Raw genomic sequence first — 15956 nt, 5'->3', positions numbered from 1 at the left:
GAGGAAAAAAAAAGATCAGAGCAAAAATTAATGCAATGGCAACAAGGAAAACAATACAAAGCATCAATGGCTTGAAGTGATTCAAGAGTATCTTTCTTTAGAAATTAAATAAGATTGACACTTAGCCAGCCTTATAAAAAAAAGAAACTCAAATTTATGCAAGTAGGAATGAAAGGCGTGAAATCACAACAGACCCTATACAAATCCAGAAGATCATCAGTACCTACATCAAGAACCTGTATTAAAATGGAAAATGTAGAAGAAACGGACAGATACCTAGATATATATGAATTACCAAAGCTGAACTAAAATGTAAAAATTCTAAATAAAGCACTATTAGTCAATGAAATTAAAGATGTGATTAAAAAACCTACCAACAAAGAAAAGCGCAGGACATGATGGATTTACTATTCCATTATACAAGAAATTTAGAGAAGACCTAACACCACTACTTCTCAAACTCTTTAATGAAATTGAAAGGGAAACAATACTCCCAAATTCACTCCTGGAAATAAGTATAACCCTGAGACCAAAACCAGAGAAGGATCCAAACAAAAAAGGGAACTACAGGCCAACCTCCCTAATAAACGTAGATGTAAAAATCTTTAATAAGGGGCTGGTGAGATGGCTCAGTGGTCTAAAGCACCTACTTGTCCACTGTCACCATTCTTATTCAATATAGTTCTGGAAACATTCCCAAAAACTTGACCCAAAGACTTCTGGATTCAATAACCAAATTCAGCAATATCATGATAGAAAGTCGAAACTCAAAAACCAATAGCCAGAGGGCCAGTGAGATAGCTCAGTGGACTAAGCACTTGCTTAGGTAAGTGCAGGGGCCAGGGTTCAATCCCTGGTAAATATCCTGCACTGGCCCCACCCCTGGGTGTGCTGAGTTAGAGATGGATTCCGGGCATGGTGGCACATGTCTGTAATCCTAGTACTAGGGAGGCTGCAAACAGGATCACTACAAGTCAGCTGCGTAGTGAGACCCTGCACACACACACACACACACACACACACACACACACACACAATAGCCAGGAAGGAAGTACAATACTACACTTGATCTTAGCCAAAAGGCTGAGAAGCGATAGGAAGTACAATAATACACAACACACAACAAACTCAGTGAGAGAAATCAAAAAATACCTTTCAACCTAGTCATCTTATCTTTCACAAAGCAGCCAAATACCTTCACTTGAAGAAAGATACTCTCTTTAAGAAATGGGGCTGGGAGGGCCGGCCAAATAGCTCAGCAGGATTAAAGCACCTGCAAGCAGGTGCAGGGGCTGGGATTCAATCCCAGGCCTGCAGTGCTGGCCCTGCCCCCGGGACCTGCTGAGAGTTGAGGTGATTGAGACTAGGTTTGGTGATGTGCACCTGTAATCCCAGCTTTTGGGAGGCTGTAAACAGGCGGATCACTAGGAGTCCGATCTAGTAGTGAGACCCTGAACACCCTGTTGACCCTTCCCTAAAAAAAAAAGGCAAGTGTGATAGTGAAAGACCAAACCACAGGGGACCAAAAAACTCAAGAGAGGGGCCAGGGAGATGGCTCAAGGAATAAGCGCTTCCCTGGCAAGCGCAATGGCCTGAGTTTAATTCCCGATTCCAAAAAAAAAAAAAGAACGAACGAATGAAAAGAAAACTCAAGAGGGACACATCCCCCACCCTGACAAATTCAATATTGGCACAACAGAAGTGACAGCCACAACTCCAATCCCACCCCGTTGCCTCTGCTTCTCACTCAGCAGAGGACCCCTCCACGTGGGAGAGGTCTGTCTCTTCCAGGGACTATGGCTGTGAAGACAGCTGGAGAAAATACAGGAGGCCTGACTTGAGATCCAATGTTCTTTTTATTCCTTAGGAACAAATATATGTAAGGAAGAAACTCCAAAGGAAATAGGAGTATGGATGACAGAATGATGCCAGGGTGGCCTGGCTCAGGAGTTGGGAGGACAAAACACTCCAGAGGACTTGGTCACAGCCCTCATTCTTTAAATCCACATCTGTCCTGTGCCCAGGTAGCCATTTTAGCAGTGAAGGAAGGAGTTGGTAACATGGAAAACTTGCCTGCTCTACATGAAGTAGATAAATGTACTTGTCTATTCTGAGGTGTCCAGGGACACCAAACCCTCCCTCTCAAGAATGGAGGTAGGCAGAAAAAATGAGACTGGGTGTCACAGATAACTAGAAAGCAATCACAGGGCCACAGTGGCTGAAGTAGGTGCCATGGGGGGGATGAGAAGGGAAGCAAGAACTGGTTGACAGCTCTCCATTCTGTGTGGTGGAGCTGGTCAATCTGCCAAACTGGCCCCAAGGCCAGTTATGATCATGCCAAAGGGCCTTGGCCATGTTGCCTCAGAAGCCGTTGTCCTTCTCCCAGAGAAGGTGCTTTTATCCCTTCTGGCACCGCCTGCTTGCCTACAGTCTGTCCTCTACTTTTTTTTTTTTTTTTGGTGGAACCGGGTATTGAACTCAGGCCCTTGTGCTTTCCAGGGAAGCTCTTATTCCACTGAGCCATCTCCCCGGCCCCCCCAGCCTGTCCTCTAGAGAACAGACTAGCAAAGGACACATGGCCAAGATGCAATTGCTTTCATGGCAGCAGGCATCTTGAAGAGCAAGGTGTTTTGGTGCGGGCTGGGTAACACCTCACCCAATGTATCAAAGGACTCATTTCCATGTTACAGAGTGGCCCCTGGCTGCTGCTTGGCATTGAGGACAGGGGCTACAGCCGGGGTCCGCATCACAGTGAGGTTTCCTGGAGGACGAAGGTGGGACTGATTCCCTCCTGGCCTGGCCTGTCTTCAGCCATTGCCCACTTGTCTCCACTGTCCTGAAGCATGCCCTTCTTCATCTTCTCTGCAAATAGGCTGGTGTCCATGGAGACGTCCTGCGCAAGTGCAGAGAAAGGGTGCATGTGTGGGGAGGCAGGAGGAGGAGAGGGAAGAGCACAGTTCAGTGAGCAGCAGCTGGGGAGGGCTGTGGGGTGGCCAGGTCCCCGATCCTCTGAGCCAGCGCAGCCCACCCTGTGTGTGGAGGCAGGAGCAGTCGCTGTGGGAGATGATCAGAGAGAGGGTCCTGGGCATAGGAGACATGGAAAGGGATAGAAGGGGACCTGACCAGGAAGGTAGGGGATTGTGTGACAGATGCACCCACCTGGCTGTGGCTTCTGCAGCAAAGCCGCTTCTGACAGGACAAGGGCAGGAGGGCAAGGAGTCTTGGCAGCACAGGGTAAATGGTCTGAGGGTTCAGGGTCCGGCCCCGCATCCCTCCTGTAGGCAAAGGTGCTTGTGAGTTTGCAGAGCCTCAAGGCTTCTGGACCCGTGTCCAAGGCCCAGCCCAGCCCACCTCCAGGATCTCAGCCAGGAAGCTGGCTGTTCCAACACGGAGGCTCTGAGAAAGATGGAGCTCCTAGAGACACCCCCTAGAGAAATGAAGACGCCCCTCTTCACTTCTCTGTGCGGTGATCCCACACCCTCACCAGTGAGCAGACTGACGATCAGGCCCACTACAATGACAGTGGTAGAGTTGTGAGCGCTGTACCATAAATAAGACAAGGAATAGAACCGCTGTAACCCTGTGGGCCTGGGGAGAGCACAGGGGTGAAAGACCATTAATAATCTGTTTACAGGGCATGTCTCAGGCTCCCAGCTCCACCCACTTGCTTGGTTACAATCCAACACTTCTCTGAGGCTTCTGACTCCTAAGGAAGGACCCTGGGAAATCCCTTAAAAGTAAACTACCTCACTGGGCATAGTGCCACACCTGTAATCCCAGCCCACGCGAGACTGAGGCAAGAAGACTGCTTTGAGTTTGAGGCCAGGCTGGGGTACAAAGTGAGTTCAAGGTCAGCCTGAACTGCATATCAAGACCCTGTCTGGGGGCAGGAGGAAACTAATCTAATTAGGCCAGGCCTGGAGGTGCTCTTCTATTATCCCAGTACTCATGAGGCTGATACAAGAGTTCAAGGTCAGCCTGAAAAAGTGAAACCCTGCCTGAAAAAAACCAACCAACCACTGAGCTACTGTCCCCAAGAAAAGGAATATCCCTGCCTTACTTGGAGAGGGTGGTAAATGGCATCAGGGTAGTCACAGTCACGCTGGTCAGATTGCTAGGCAGAGAGAAGCTGGACACATTAAGGTGAGAGGCTGCTGTGCCAGAGCCCATACTGGTCAGTAAGCTCCCGATGCCAATCCAGAAGGCCATGATAAGTCCAGCCAACAGCCCCACGATGGCACCCTGCCAGAGACATGGTATGTTCTCCTGACACAAGGCCAACCCCACCAAACCTTCACAAACCACCCTGTGTGCAAGACTATGAAAACAGACGATTACTCACAGGAGGGTTGGCACAAGGAAAGAATATTCCAAGGCAGAAGAGTCCAAGCAGCGGCCCTCCAACCATGCCAAAGATACTGATTGCTGCCTGGGAAAGTCAAGGTGAGAAGAAAAAAATAAAAGAACACCCAGGCTCAAAGAACCCAGAGCTCTGCCAGCAGCAACTGCCTCTGTCTTGCTCATCAGCTGTCTGGCTCTGCTACCTGGGACCATTCCAGAGGGCAGGCATGGCTAAGGGCATGCAGCTTCCTCAGAGGCTGATCACTTGGTCTCTGCGAGCCAAAGTCATCCCAGAAATAACTCTGGGAACTTGGTCACACAGGAGTCTCTTCATAGGTAAAAGTACTCCAGAAAGGGGAATTTCTGACCCTGGCTCTTAAGCCATTCCTCTTAACACAGCTGCAATCCTCAATTTTCTGTTTCAATCAATTCTTTTTCACCCATACCAGTGCTTTTTCCTTTTGGTAGTCATTACCTGCAGCAAGGGTCCCATCTGGGAGGAAATATAGGCCATTCCCAAACAAAGCAGCCCATAGCCAATTGCTGGGAAATGCAGAAAAGAAACAGATGTAAATAAACACTAATGAAAATGGAGGAACCTCCCCAAACTATGGTTCCGTGTCCCTGAAAAGAGGGCCTATGGCCTCCAGCCCCAATTTCAGCTCCAGCTCCCACCACTTGTCCTCATTCCCATGTGACTCAGAAAACACCAAGCCATCAACAGCTGTGGAGGGAGACTGCCTGCTTCGGCAGGCCAAGTGCTGGGCCTAAGATAAAGCAGATGTTTTACTGCACATTGACAGTAATGGTCAGGAAGAATCTCAGAAAGAACAAAACTAAGGATACACAGAAGCAAAATCCCACCGAGGCTTCTGGAAAGCATGATGGCCCGGGTTTCAGAGAATTCAGGGAACCACGGTTGAATCAGGTCTTCCATTGTGACAGTTGCCAATGAATTAAAAGCAGAGGATATGGTGCTAGAAAGGAAAAAAGAGAATGATAAGCAGCAATGCTTCTGGGAGCTGAGAGCAGAACTGGGGACTCTGGAGGGAACAGAGCGCTCAAAGCACCAGTGATGGTATGGGAGCCAAGAAACCACGCAGCTGCAGGCACAGCCACATCACAGGAGGCCTGAAGGGCAAGGACACTGCCCTTTACCGAGGAGAGTTCAAGTGGATTTATTCCTGATATTGCGGAAAAATAACCTTTAACTGAGATGGGGCATGTCTTGGGAAGGGCTGTGCTGTCTTCCATAGATAAGCCTCCCTTATCTGTATGCCACAATGGGTGACAATAACAGAGCTCCCAGCCCACCTGTCCAGGCATATCATGCCCAAGACCACTGGTTGAAGGGGTACCTTAGGGAGCCGCTGAAGAGGCAGGCAACAAAGAGCCCAGGCAGGCCTGGCAGGCCATTCAGGAGGTCCATCACAAAGTAGAGGACAAACTGTAGGCAGAGCAGAGCAAAGCTCTCCTCAGGGGGTGCCTCCCCCTGTGGTTTGTCCCTCCATACACACACACATGCCTCAGTCCAGGGACCTTCCCAACAGGCAGAGGAAATGGGCTCTGTAGAATGACACTACCCCAGCTTTGCTCTGACCAGCAATGTGACATCAATACACTGCCTGCCCTGTTAAGCCTGTTTCTCCTCTGTAAAATAAGGCTGTGAGGAGGATTCGGTGAGAAAAGGCATGTGCCAACTCCCAGGAGAGCAGCACATGGTACATATTGTGCAGTCCATAAGATCACTTCCTCATCCCGAAGTCAGGTGAGCATTGGTTAGGTGATGCCTGATGCTACAATGTGACATGCTAGATTGCTAGAACCTCCGCACAAGAGGCAAGTCCTTTTTGCAGCCCCCCACACACTCTACTTTGGGCCCCAGGTAGGCCTTCTTACCTGGTCAGGGGCTGCCTGAGCTTGTTGGCTGCTCAAAGGAAACTCCTGGTAATACGCAAACATGACCAGGCCAATGAGGCAGCTTATACAGAGCACTATCTGCTGGCAAGGGAACACCGCATAGCAGGAACTGCAAATAGGCCGTTGTAGGGGAGAGACAGTGGTTACACACCCAGACTCGGGCCCCTGAGCCTTCAGAAAGCAGGCCATCCTGGCCCCAGTGGGCACACTTCTGCCCCACCCCAACTGCCCTTCTTCCAATTCCTGTCCCTGCACTCACAGCACAGCAGCCTTCTCCGTGTGGGAACTGAGGTAGCGTTGCACCTGAGCCTGGTTCACCCCATACAAGGAGAGCATCATGAAAACACCCCCGAAGGCCAAGGTCCAGAAGGTGTGCCGCACAAAGGGGTCTGGATTCAGCCTGCAACAGATACCACCTGGTCACTGTGCCACAGCCTCAGACTCCCACTTAGCCTTTCTGTTCTCCTGGCAAGAGGGGTAAACCAGGAGCAGAGTGGATAGCATTCCTAGGTCAAGGGAGCTATTACGTTAAAGAGCTGGATAAACTCAAGAGCCAACACAGCAAGCTAAAGGGAGGCTTCCTTTTTTCTACCCAGCTTCATCCCCACCCTCCCCAAACACCAGCTGGCCACCTGTGATATTTGTCCCTCTACAGAACCAGTTTCCTGCCCATGCAGTGCTGTACCCAAGGCTCCTAGCTTGCCCTCTGCTTACTGGCTGCAGAGCTCAGCCAGGGGGAGGTAGTACTTACTCGATCCCAGAGATGAGGTCGTGCTGGGAAGCCAAGGCCCACACACGCCCCATGCCGCCCACTTTGGCTGACCCCACAATAATAACAGCCACCTGCCCTAGGAACATGACCAGTGTCTGGAACACATCTGTCCAGATGACAGCCTTCAGCCCACCCTGCAGGGAAAAAGACAGAACACTGGCCACAAACGTCTCCTAAACTGTCCGTAAAGAGGACATGGCCTTACCAGGCGAGGGGGCTGGCTACCCTGCCATCACGATCAGCATCAGAAGTACTGAAACTTTGGCTTCATTTCTCACCTATTCTCTGTCTATGCAGCCATCCTCTCTCCCATGTCTCATCCTAAACTGCACCTCATTCCACTCTACCCAAGAATTTCATCCCAGCTCCTACCTATATTCTTTGTTTTGTTTCTTTGGTCCTGGGGATCAAACCTGGGACCATACATTTCCCAGGCAGGGATATGCTACTGAGCTGTAGCCCTAGTTCCTTGGTATATTCTTACACATTTACATATACTGTGTTGTTCTGTTTTATTTGAGATAGAGTCTTGCCATATGGCTTAGGCTGCTGTCTTTTTTTTTTTTTTTTTTTTTCCCTTTTCAAAGTTTCATTGATAAACATATAGCAATGAGACAGTTTCAAATCAAATCGAAAGTACAGTTTCAACAAATAATACACTGCATATATTCTTCTTAGTGGTTAATTGCTGTACAAGATGCAGACTTGTGATCCTACTTACAAACACCATTAGAAAAAATCATTCTATTCAATAAGAGAATGCAACTATGTATCTATCCCAACCACTTTGAATACACAGATACAAAATGGACATTCATAGTTATACCCCAATTTTTTTTAAGTTCCGTTGTTGAATATTATAGGTGTGTAAACTCAGCAAAATATTCTAAAAGAGTACAGAAGCCCATAATAGCATTGGGTCTTCTGTTTAATTGGCAATGTCAGAAATTATTGACGTGAGTCCCCCACAGCTCAACATAACAACATGGCTTTACTTCCTATATTTCATCTTCATACTTTTCTACTGGATGGTTAAGACCAAGGTAAAGCAGAACCTATGCAACAAGAGTTGTAGCTTTTTGGTTTGATAGGCTGCTCTCATTATGTAGCCCAGGCTGGTTTTGAACTCTTGGTGATCTTCCTGGTTTAGCCTACTGAGTGCTGGGATTAGAGATGTGCACCACCATGCCAGGTGTCCTATTTCTTTCTTTCTTTTTGAGACAGGGTTTTACTATGCAGTTCAGGCCAGCCTTAAACCTACTTTGTAGCCCCAGAAGGTCTCTAACTCAGCAGTCCTCTTGCCTCAGCCTCACAGAGTGCTAGAATTGTAGGTATGTGCCACCATGCCCAGCCCCTGCCCGTATTCTCATAACAGCCCTTCTTTCTCTTCTCCTCCCATCTTCCCTCCATCCCAAAGAGCTTACTGCACTTACCAGTGCAGTGTAGATGGTGCAGACAATACCCAGGGTCAGCACTGAGAGCCACAGATCAAAGCCCGTCACTGTAAACAGACAGAAATCACACTATCTCTCAAAGAAGGCTTCCCAAAGGAGAAGCCAGAGAAGCCCTCATAGGGGCAATAATAGTAGGTCACAGAGATGAAACAAGTAGTCACTAAACATGTAACAAATCATTTATCATGATGTACGTGCGGGATGTTATACAGAGCTCTACCAACAGGTGTGAATTCACCAATTAATATGAAGCATGGTAATCTCTTACCAACTTCCAAATGAAACAAATCATGCCTGCTTCCACCTCTGGTAGAGACCAACACAAGGAGTTCAGCAGTGAATTAACTCCCTTCCCAGGGCCATGCTTTCTGACGCTCTGCCATTCCCACCGGTATCTTCCCAACCTGGAAGCCAGGCGCTGTGACGCCTCACCTGCATTGAGGGCCAATGATGGCGCATAGAGCACAACCCCCATGTAGATCACCTGTTGGATAAGGGAAAGGAGGTGAGAGCTACATCTCCAGTGCTTCCTTTCACCCAGGCTCACTTCCCTCTCCATCTCCTCCTGGTCTCTTCCCAATGTCTCCTTACTTCAGCCACTAAGTCTGTGGTAGCACTGGATGAACTGGATAGTGGTGTGCCAAAGAGACCTTCACTACTCACAGCTAACACTGACTCCTCCCAGGAATTTCAATCCTGCCAGAGCAAGAGCGTCCCTGAGCTCAACTCCCCCCTCATGCTCCTGGCTCAGCTTATACCTTCTTCTACTCACCATCTGAAAGATGAAGGTCACAGTTCCGCAAATCCGCACTGCTTTATTGAATCGGAGCTCCAGGTACTGGGTAGGAAAAAAGGGAAAAGGTACAGCCTTTCTCCTGACTCCATCACACTTGACAATGTCCACTGCTTGTCCACATGGCCCCCTCAACACAGCCCTCGCCCAACTCTACCCCACAACCTTGGTTCCACCCAGGAAGAAGTGAGAAACTTGGGGAGTTTTCTGCCATTCTCCTTAGGTGGAGGTGATATGGGTCCCAGTCCTCTCATATGTGCTCGGTCCCCTTTTTCCTTTCCTCCTTCCCACTCACCTCATAGGTGCTGGTGAGGTGCAGGCGGTAGAAGACAGGGATGAAGATATGAGCAGGGATCAGCAGCCCCAGAAAGTAGGAGCAGCCCAGGAACCAATACTGGGTCCCAAATCGGTAGATCTCAGATGGCACGCCCAAGATGGCCACAGCAGACTGGAATGTGGCCAGCAGGGACAGTGCCACAGGGAAGCAGCTCATTTTGCGGTCTGCCATCAGCAGCTGGCCAACAGTATGGTGGCCCCACCCACGACAAGCATGGTAGAGCCCAATAGCCAGGGAGAGCAGCAGCAGCAGGGCAAACACCAAATAGTCCACGACTGAGAAGACAGGGGTGGTGTGGGTTGTATCTGAGGTCGTGAGGAGCGGGGCCGAGGTGCTCACCCCTACACTCATCCTCACTGTGTTTGTGTTCTCCTGAGCCAGCCACTGCTTCTGCAACCTGGGCAGCTACTCAGGTGGGCAGGAGCAGGCAAGCAGCTACGAGTTGACTCTCAGCCACGGTCTCACAATCTTCCACTGCCCAGGGACATGGTCCAGGGAGAGCTGCAAAGAGCCAGTTATGACTATCTATCCTCAGGCCTGGAACATGCCAGGCCCACCAGATTTAGACCAGCCAGCATGGTGGTGACAGCCACAGAAGGCCTTCATGGGGTTTGGTGGGTGAGACAGAGGGAAGCAATAGCACAGTGAGACATCTAGGAGACAATAACTTGGCTAGGACGTCTGGGTGTACAGAACTATGAAATTCAAGAACATTCCTGGGCCTCTCCCCAAGAAGCAAAAGGAAAACCAACTCTATCCCAAGTTTCTCAGAACTCCCTGCCTCCACTTGCAGGCACAGACCCAGTCACTACAATGTATTAAGTCAGCAGACCCCAGCCTGGCGCCACAGCCCCATGGGGAAGAAGAAATAGAGACAACAGCAGAGACTCTCTTGTTCTCCCTGATCGCCCATGCTCCTCAGGGTCACTCTCCTAACCGCACCCCTCCTCAGCACTGGGTACCAGAGAGCTTCTTCCAACTCCATGCCAGGCAGCAACAGGCTGACTACTCTGGGAATTTTCCTTTTTTTTTTTTTAAACAGGGTCTTTCTATTTACACAGTACAGGCTGGCCTTGAACTTTTGATCTCTTGATCCTCCTGTTTTAGCCCCTAGAGTGCTGAGATTAAAGACACGGGCCCTTTCTTCTTAACAGTCTCCTAGCACCACTGGATGGGCCCTGGAACCTGCCTCACTACAGATCAGCCTGTAATCCCAGCACTTGGGGGGCTGAGGCAGGAGGATCACTGGGAGTTTGAAGCCAGCCTGGGCTACCTAGTTCAACACCAGCCTGAACTATACAGTGTGTCACTGTCTCAAAAAAACAAGAGTAGGAAGATTCAAAAGTGAGAGAGGGGGCTGGTGAGATGGCTCAGTGGTCTTAAGCACCTACTTAGAACAAGCTAAGCTAAGCAAAGCACAGGGACTGTGGTTCAATCCCCCAGCACCACATGCCAGCCAGCTCCGCCCCATGGTGGGCTGAGCTGGCCACACACACAATAAACAAACAAACAAACAAACAAACAAACAAAGTGAGAGAGGCAGATTCAAGAATTTAGCTCAATGGTGAGAGGACTACTCTGGAGAGAAGCCAGCCAGCCAGAGCAGTCCTGTCTCACAGGGTAGACACTTAACCTAAGAAGCAATCCCTGTTCTGAGGCAGAGCAGCCTGGAGCTAGGCAGAGGCTGAGGGTCTGGCTCTGTAAGTGGCTGAGAAAAGGGTTGGGAATTGGGGGCTGAGAAAGGCTCAGCAGCTGCTTGTTCTGACCCCTTCAGTAACCAATTGCTATGATCCAAATGGCCTTTTTACCCTGTAGCCAACACAGCCCTAGCAGCTGTAGTGAGGGAGGCAGGGAACTCACATTCAACAGCATTCCCAGATGGATTAGGCTTCTAGTTTAAATCACTCTTGGCACCTGTGTGCTGGAGAAAGCCGCAAGGAACTGAGAAGACCAAAAAGTTGCCTTTGTAATTCCTACACAAAAAGTAGTGATCCTCCAAGAATACACCACAATCCTCAAGAGGAACAAGTACAAGACTGCAGTTTCTCAAAACCTAAAGAGCGCTTAGCATATTGCTCTTACAGCCCCCTTCAGTTACACACAAGCACATGAAAGCCCAGATGGTTCACGCGACCTTCCCAAAGGTAGAGCCAGGATAGAATCCAGGTCTAGTAATTCCTCATCCATCCCACTCTCTGTGTATATCTTGTCTTCCCAAACATCCCCTTGGGCAGGATGGTATACCTGTGCCACAGTGAGCTATTTGTACACTGAATGCTCTAAAAGGTTCACCTAATTTCCCTATGAGTACTTACTGATATGGAGAAAAGGATACCAGAGAGATTTAAATACCATGTGTGCAGACAGCCTAACATGATGACAGCTGACATTTTCTGAACACCTGCTACGTAACCCAACAGTTTGCTAAGTGCTTTATAAATATTAGTTATACTGAACAATGAAGTAAAACCATTAACACGATTCACCAGTGGCCCTGTCCTCATTACTCTTAGGACCAGGAGAGAAATCAAGCGTTAACTGTAGTAAGTCATTCAAGGAACCCAGTTTAGACTTTAATCTAGAGACAGATTAATTCAAACTCAGTCTTCTGCCCTACCAACTACTCTAGTAGATCAGGCTATCTTCTGGCATAGTCTTCTTAGGCAGATGTTGCCTGGCTGGCAAATCTGGCTTCACACTGACTAAACCTGAACTCTGAACCTCCTGGAGCCAATGAAGGAAATCAGAACTGGCAACTTTTGATCACACATCCTCCAGTCACAGCAGCTAGTCCCTAGAACAAGGTTCCCATTAAGCCAAAGATGGCCTGGGCCTTTGCATATTGCAACACCTTGAGTTTTTCATTCCTCTTTGGCAACATTTTATTGTTATGATACAATAGACACGATCGGAACTATTGTAAGAATAAGAGAAATAACGTGCTGTATGCACATAAGAACATGCGGCCCTAAAAGATTAGTGGTATGGACAGACAAGTGGCTGGAGAAAGAAAGGTCTCAGGACAGAGTGAGACTGTCTACTACCGGAGGAGAACCAATCAATGGGGCTTCCAGATAAAGTTCTGTTTCCATAAAGTACTGAGAATCTCCTGGAAGACTGATGAGAACCAGGCAAGACCAGAAAAACCCAGCCCTGTAACAATGCTTTCATCTGGCAGGTTTCAATTCTAGGAACAAAAGAGCTTTCTAAAAATTCTACACTGACCCATCAGACTTGCCTCTCTTTGTACCAGCCAAAAGGAAGAGCTGAGTTGTTTCACTAAAATGGTAACACACAAGGCCACACATACTGGTGGTGAGGGTCTGTTTATTTCTTGAGACAAGGTCTTGCTTTGTTGTTTAGTTCAGGATGGCCTCTAACTTTCACTGATTCTCCTACCTAAGCCTCCTAAGTATACCTGGCTGGTGAGGGACCTTTTAAAAACACCTAACTTAGCAGGATGTGGTGGCACACACATGTAATCCCACCACTCAGGAGACTGAAGCAGGAGGATCCCCATGAGCTTGAGGGCAGCCTAAACTACATAGTGAGACCCTTTCTCAAAAAACCAAAACCAAACAAAGAAATTACTGCTAATAGGGCCAGGCGCGGTACCCATCTTTAATCCCTGCATTTGGGAGGCTGAGGCAGGATAATCACAATGAACTTGAGGCCTGCGTGGGATAGTGATTTTGAGGCCAGCCTGCACTGCATAGCAAGACCCTGTCTCACCACACAAAACGACCATGAACAAAAACCAAACAACATCCTGAATACCGCAAAAAATGAGTAAAAGGCAAGCTAGCAAATGTAAATTCACGAGAGCCCAGGAAGACACCTGAGAGACTGTGAAAGGGAAGCCTGGGCTGGTTGCTCAAAATGAACTCTGGGCCAGGCGTGGTGGCACACACCTATAATTCCAGTATTTGGGAGGCTGAGGCAGGTGGAACCTTGCGAATTCGAGATCTGCCTGGGCTACAAAGTGAGCTCAAGGCCAGCCTGAACTGCACAGCGAGATCCTGTCTCAAGAAGACGAGAAAAAAAAAAAAAAAAAAAAAGGAACACTGGTTCCAAGAACTATAGGGGGAACCCCAAAGCCCACACTTTGCCCCAGCGCCCTTCAGTCAGGTCCCGGGCACCTTCTGACCTACCATGCTACCTTGTCTTCTTACCTCCGTGGTTCAGCCAGGGCTACAAACACCTCTTTTTTCTTCCCCAGATCAGCATCGCTTCCTTTTCCTGGGAAGGAAAGGAAAGGAGTTGAAAGTGTCTGTCCTGCCCTACCTCTCCGCTAGGTTCCCGGGCGCTGTGCGGTCTCAGGTTGAGGTGAACCCGAATTAGCGCTGCGGGCGTTCCCAGCCTCGTGCCCTTCGCCGGGTTTGCCCTTCGCCCTGCGCTCTCAGCTCCTTCATCACCCTTACCCTATCTCTGCCGCGGCTTTCCTCTCGCCTCCGCACGTGCTGCATCCACCGCCTTGCCGCGAGCACTTTATACCTATCCCAACCCCGCGCGGGGGGCGTGGGAAGCTCCGCCCCTCCCACTCCCTCCCACCCTCGCTCGGCTCGGCTTGGCTTGGCAGCGTCTCTGTCCCCGCCCACAGCCGCCAGACCCACCTGCAGGTTTTCCACGCTCGGGTCTCCGGCACGCCACCGCGAGGCCCCGCCCCCCAGCCACTGCGCCGCCATGTTTACTGAGGGCGGATGAAGCGGTCCGAGTCGCAACCGTGGTGCGGCCTCGGCGACCCAATGTGCAGAACGCGGGGCTCGGGGGATCTGAGTGGCGAAGGAGGAGCTTCCATTAAAGGGGAAAATGGTGCGTCGCACGCCTGTAATCTCAGCGCACTTGGGAGGGGGAAGCAGGAGGTCTCAAGTATGAGGTTCGCCCTTGGCAATTTAGCGAGACCCTATCAGAAAACGAATGGGGATGTAGCTCAGTGCAAAGGCCCTAGGTTGAACCCCCGAGTATGACAAAAAGAGGACGGAGTCCAGAGAGCAATGTGCGTGTCCATTCCGAAAGCGGAGGAAGGCGCACGGAAAGAACCTCTGCTAGTTTGAGGTCCGGATTTGGGCGGATTAAACCAGGCTTTGAGGTCACAGCACGAGGCCCTTAGGCCACGCCCACGACGTGAGGCCTGACGCGTCGGGGGCGGGGCCGCGCGCTGCTCTCGCGAGCTGTCCAGGTCGAAAGGAGCGGAAAATGTCGTCGCGCGAGTCTGGCAAGCGTATCGACCTGCAGTGCTGGCCTATGGCCCTGCTCCTCGCTTTGGGCGTTGAAGGGGCTCTGGCGCTACCCGAGGTACCGGAACCAATTTGTTGTTGGGCTGAAGTAGGGTTGCTGGGCAGCCTTGTGTCGCTGTTGCCCGTAGTTATTTCTTTCCCCTCCCGGCCTCAAACTCAGATTTAATTCTTGAAGCCTGTAAACAGTGCCAGCCCACCCTGCTCTTGAGTACTCACATTGCCCAGGCATCCGGAGCTCTCTGCCCGCATTCAAAGACCTTTGAAATTTAAGTTCTGGCCTTAATCTTTGAGTAGCTTGAACTGTGCCTCTTGCATCGAGCCTTCCGGCCCTTCCGTGAGCTGAGGACGCGCGCCCGAATGCCGTACCTGGTCCTGCGGTAGAACTGTACTGTGCAATGCCTGGCGAGTTCTTTGTGTACCTGCAGCCTTTTACGCTGGCCAATCCACGGCTGTCAGACTGAAAAGTGTTTGGAGAAGGCACAGGAAATATGTTTGACTAATAACTCAGAGACGAAGACCTTCCTTAGGCGAGGACTGGTACTGAATGTGAGGTGCTGATTCAGTGTTTTGACTAGGGGAACAAATGGCATGCCCTACACTAGCTTAATACATGGCATGCAGACATCTCTGCGCTGTGTTAAGCAGAATTTTAGAGAGGTACTGTCAGTTCTTGATTTCTTTTTTTTTTTTTTTTTTTTTTTTTTTTTTTGGAGCCCCAGTAAGATTTCTGTGGCATGTCCTAGTCTAGCCTAATACGTGATGCGGCCATATCTCTGCTCTATGTTAGAGGAATTCTAGCGAGGTAGTATTAATTTTTGATTCCTATTTGTTGTTTCTTGATTTTTATTTTTGGAATCGTAATAAGATTTCTGTCTTCTGCAGGTATGCACCCAATGTCCCGGGAGTGTACAAAATTTGTCGCAAGTGGCCCGTTATTGTAAGAAATCATCGACCCTAATGGTGCAAGCCCGCTGCTGTACGAATCAGAAGGGCACCATCTTGGGGTGAGAGAAGAGAAGACATCCTGTGAAACAAGTTAATTCAGTACAAATAGAGCTCCTGGCTCGTGCTTTCCAGAAAATTGAAGAATGAAGTTGCAAAC

At 49.5% G+C, this 15956-nt stretch overlaps 2 protein-coding genes across 5 annotated transcripts in view; one reads left to right on the top strand and one right to left on the bottom strand.

The window, feature by feature from the left end:
• Positions 1-2543: 2543 nt before the first annotated feature.
• Positions 2544-15614, bottom strand: Slc5a6 (solute carrier family 5 member 6). 4 transcript variants are annotated; one of them, XM_023710989.1, is made up of 17 exons: positions 15071-15614; positions 13790-13856; positions 9576-10118; positions 9260-9325; positions 8920-8971; positions 8467-8534; positions 7013-7167; positions 6521-6661; positions 6241-6370; positions 5700-5788; positions 5206-5318; positions 4817-4884; positions 4343-4429; positions 4061-4242; positions 3485-3588; positions 3160-3275; positions 2544-2893 (listed from the first exon to the last, which is right to left on the bottom strand). In XM_023710989.1, exons 3-17 carry the CDS (start codon positions 9966-9968, stop codon positions 2747-2749), a joined length of 1911 nt encoding a protein of 636 aa, XP_023566757.1. In that variant the 5' UTR covers positions 9969-10118; positions 13790-13856; positions 15071-15614; the 3' UTR covers positions 2544-2746. The 4 variants fall into 4 exon arrangements, with proteins under 4 accessions (XP_023566757.1, XP_023566759.1, XP_023566758.1 ...); XM_023710990.1 differs by lacking the exon at positions 15071-15614 and adding an exon at positions 14231-14691 and having other exon boundaries at positions 2747-2893; XM_004627413.2 differs by lacking the exon at positions 15071-15614 and adding an exon at positions 14039-14168 and having other exon boundaries at positions 2747-2893.
• The window catches only part of Atraid (all-trans retinoic acid induced differentiation factor), an 11220-nt gene continuing 10036 nt past the window's right edge, over positions 14773-15956 (top strand). The window contains exons 1-2 of the mRNA XM_004627412.2: positions 14773-14912; positions 15737-15858. Coding sequence (XP_004627469.1) covers positions 14814-14912; positions 15737-15858 — 221 coding nt within the window. The 5' untranslated portion in view covers positions 14773-14813. The remainder of the gene's footprint in view (positions 14913-15736; positions 15859-15956) is intronic.

This window comes from Octodon degus, unplaced genomic scaffold, assembly GCF_000260255.1.
Source record: "Octodon degus isolate 3935 unplaced genomic scaffold, OctDeg1.0 scaffold00019, whole genome shotgun sequence".
Lineage (NCBI taxonomy): Eukaryota > Metazoa > Chordata > Mammalia > Rodentia > Octodontidae > Octodon > Octodon degus.
The sequence above is the reverse complement of the archived record's forward strand: the minus strand, read 5'-3'. Positions and strand labels throughout refer to the sequence as shown.

What these genes read in the sequence shown, in the direction of transcription:
- Slc5a6 (XM_023710989.1), bottom strand. Translation starts at nt 9,968, where the DNA reads ATGAGTGTAGGGGTGAGCACCTCGGCCCCGCTCCTCACGACCTCAGAT. An exon ending in TGACCTTCATCTTTCAGATG is followed by an intron (nt 8,972 to 9,259) that starts GTGAGTAGAAGA and finishes CTTATCCAACAG; the next exon opens with GTGATCTACATGGGGGTTGT. An exon ending in CATGCTTTCCAGAAGCCTCG is followed by an intron (nt 4,885 to 5,205) that starts GTGGGATTTTGC and finishes TGCATTTCCCAG; the next exon opens with CAATTGGCTATGGGCTGCTT.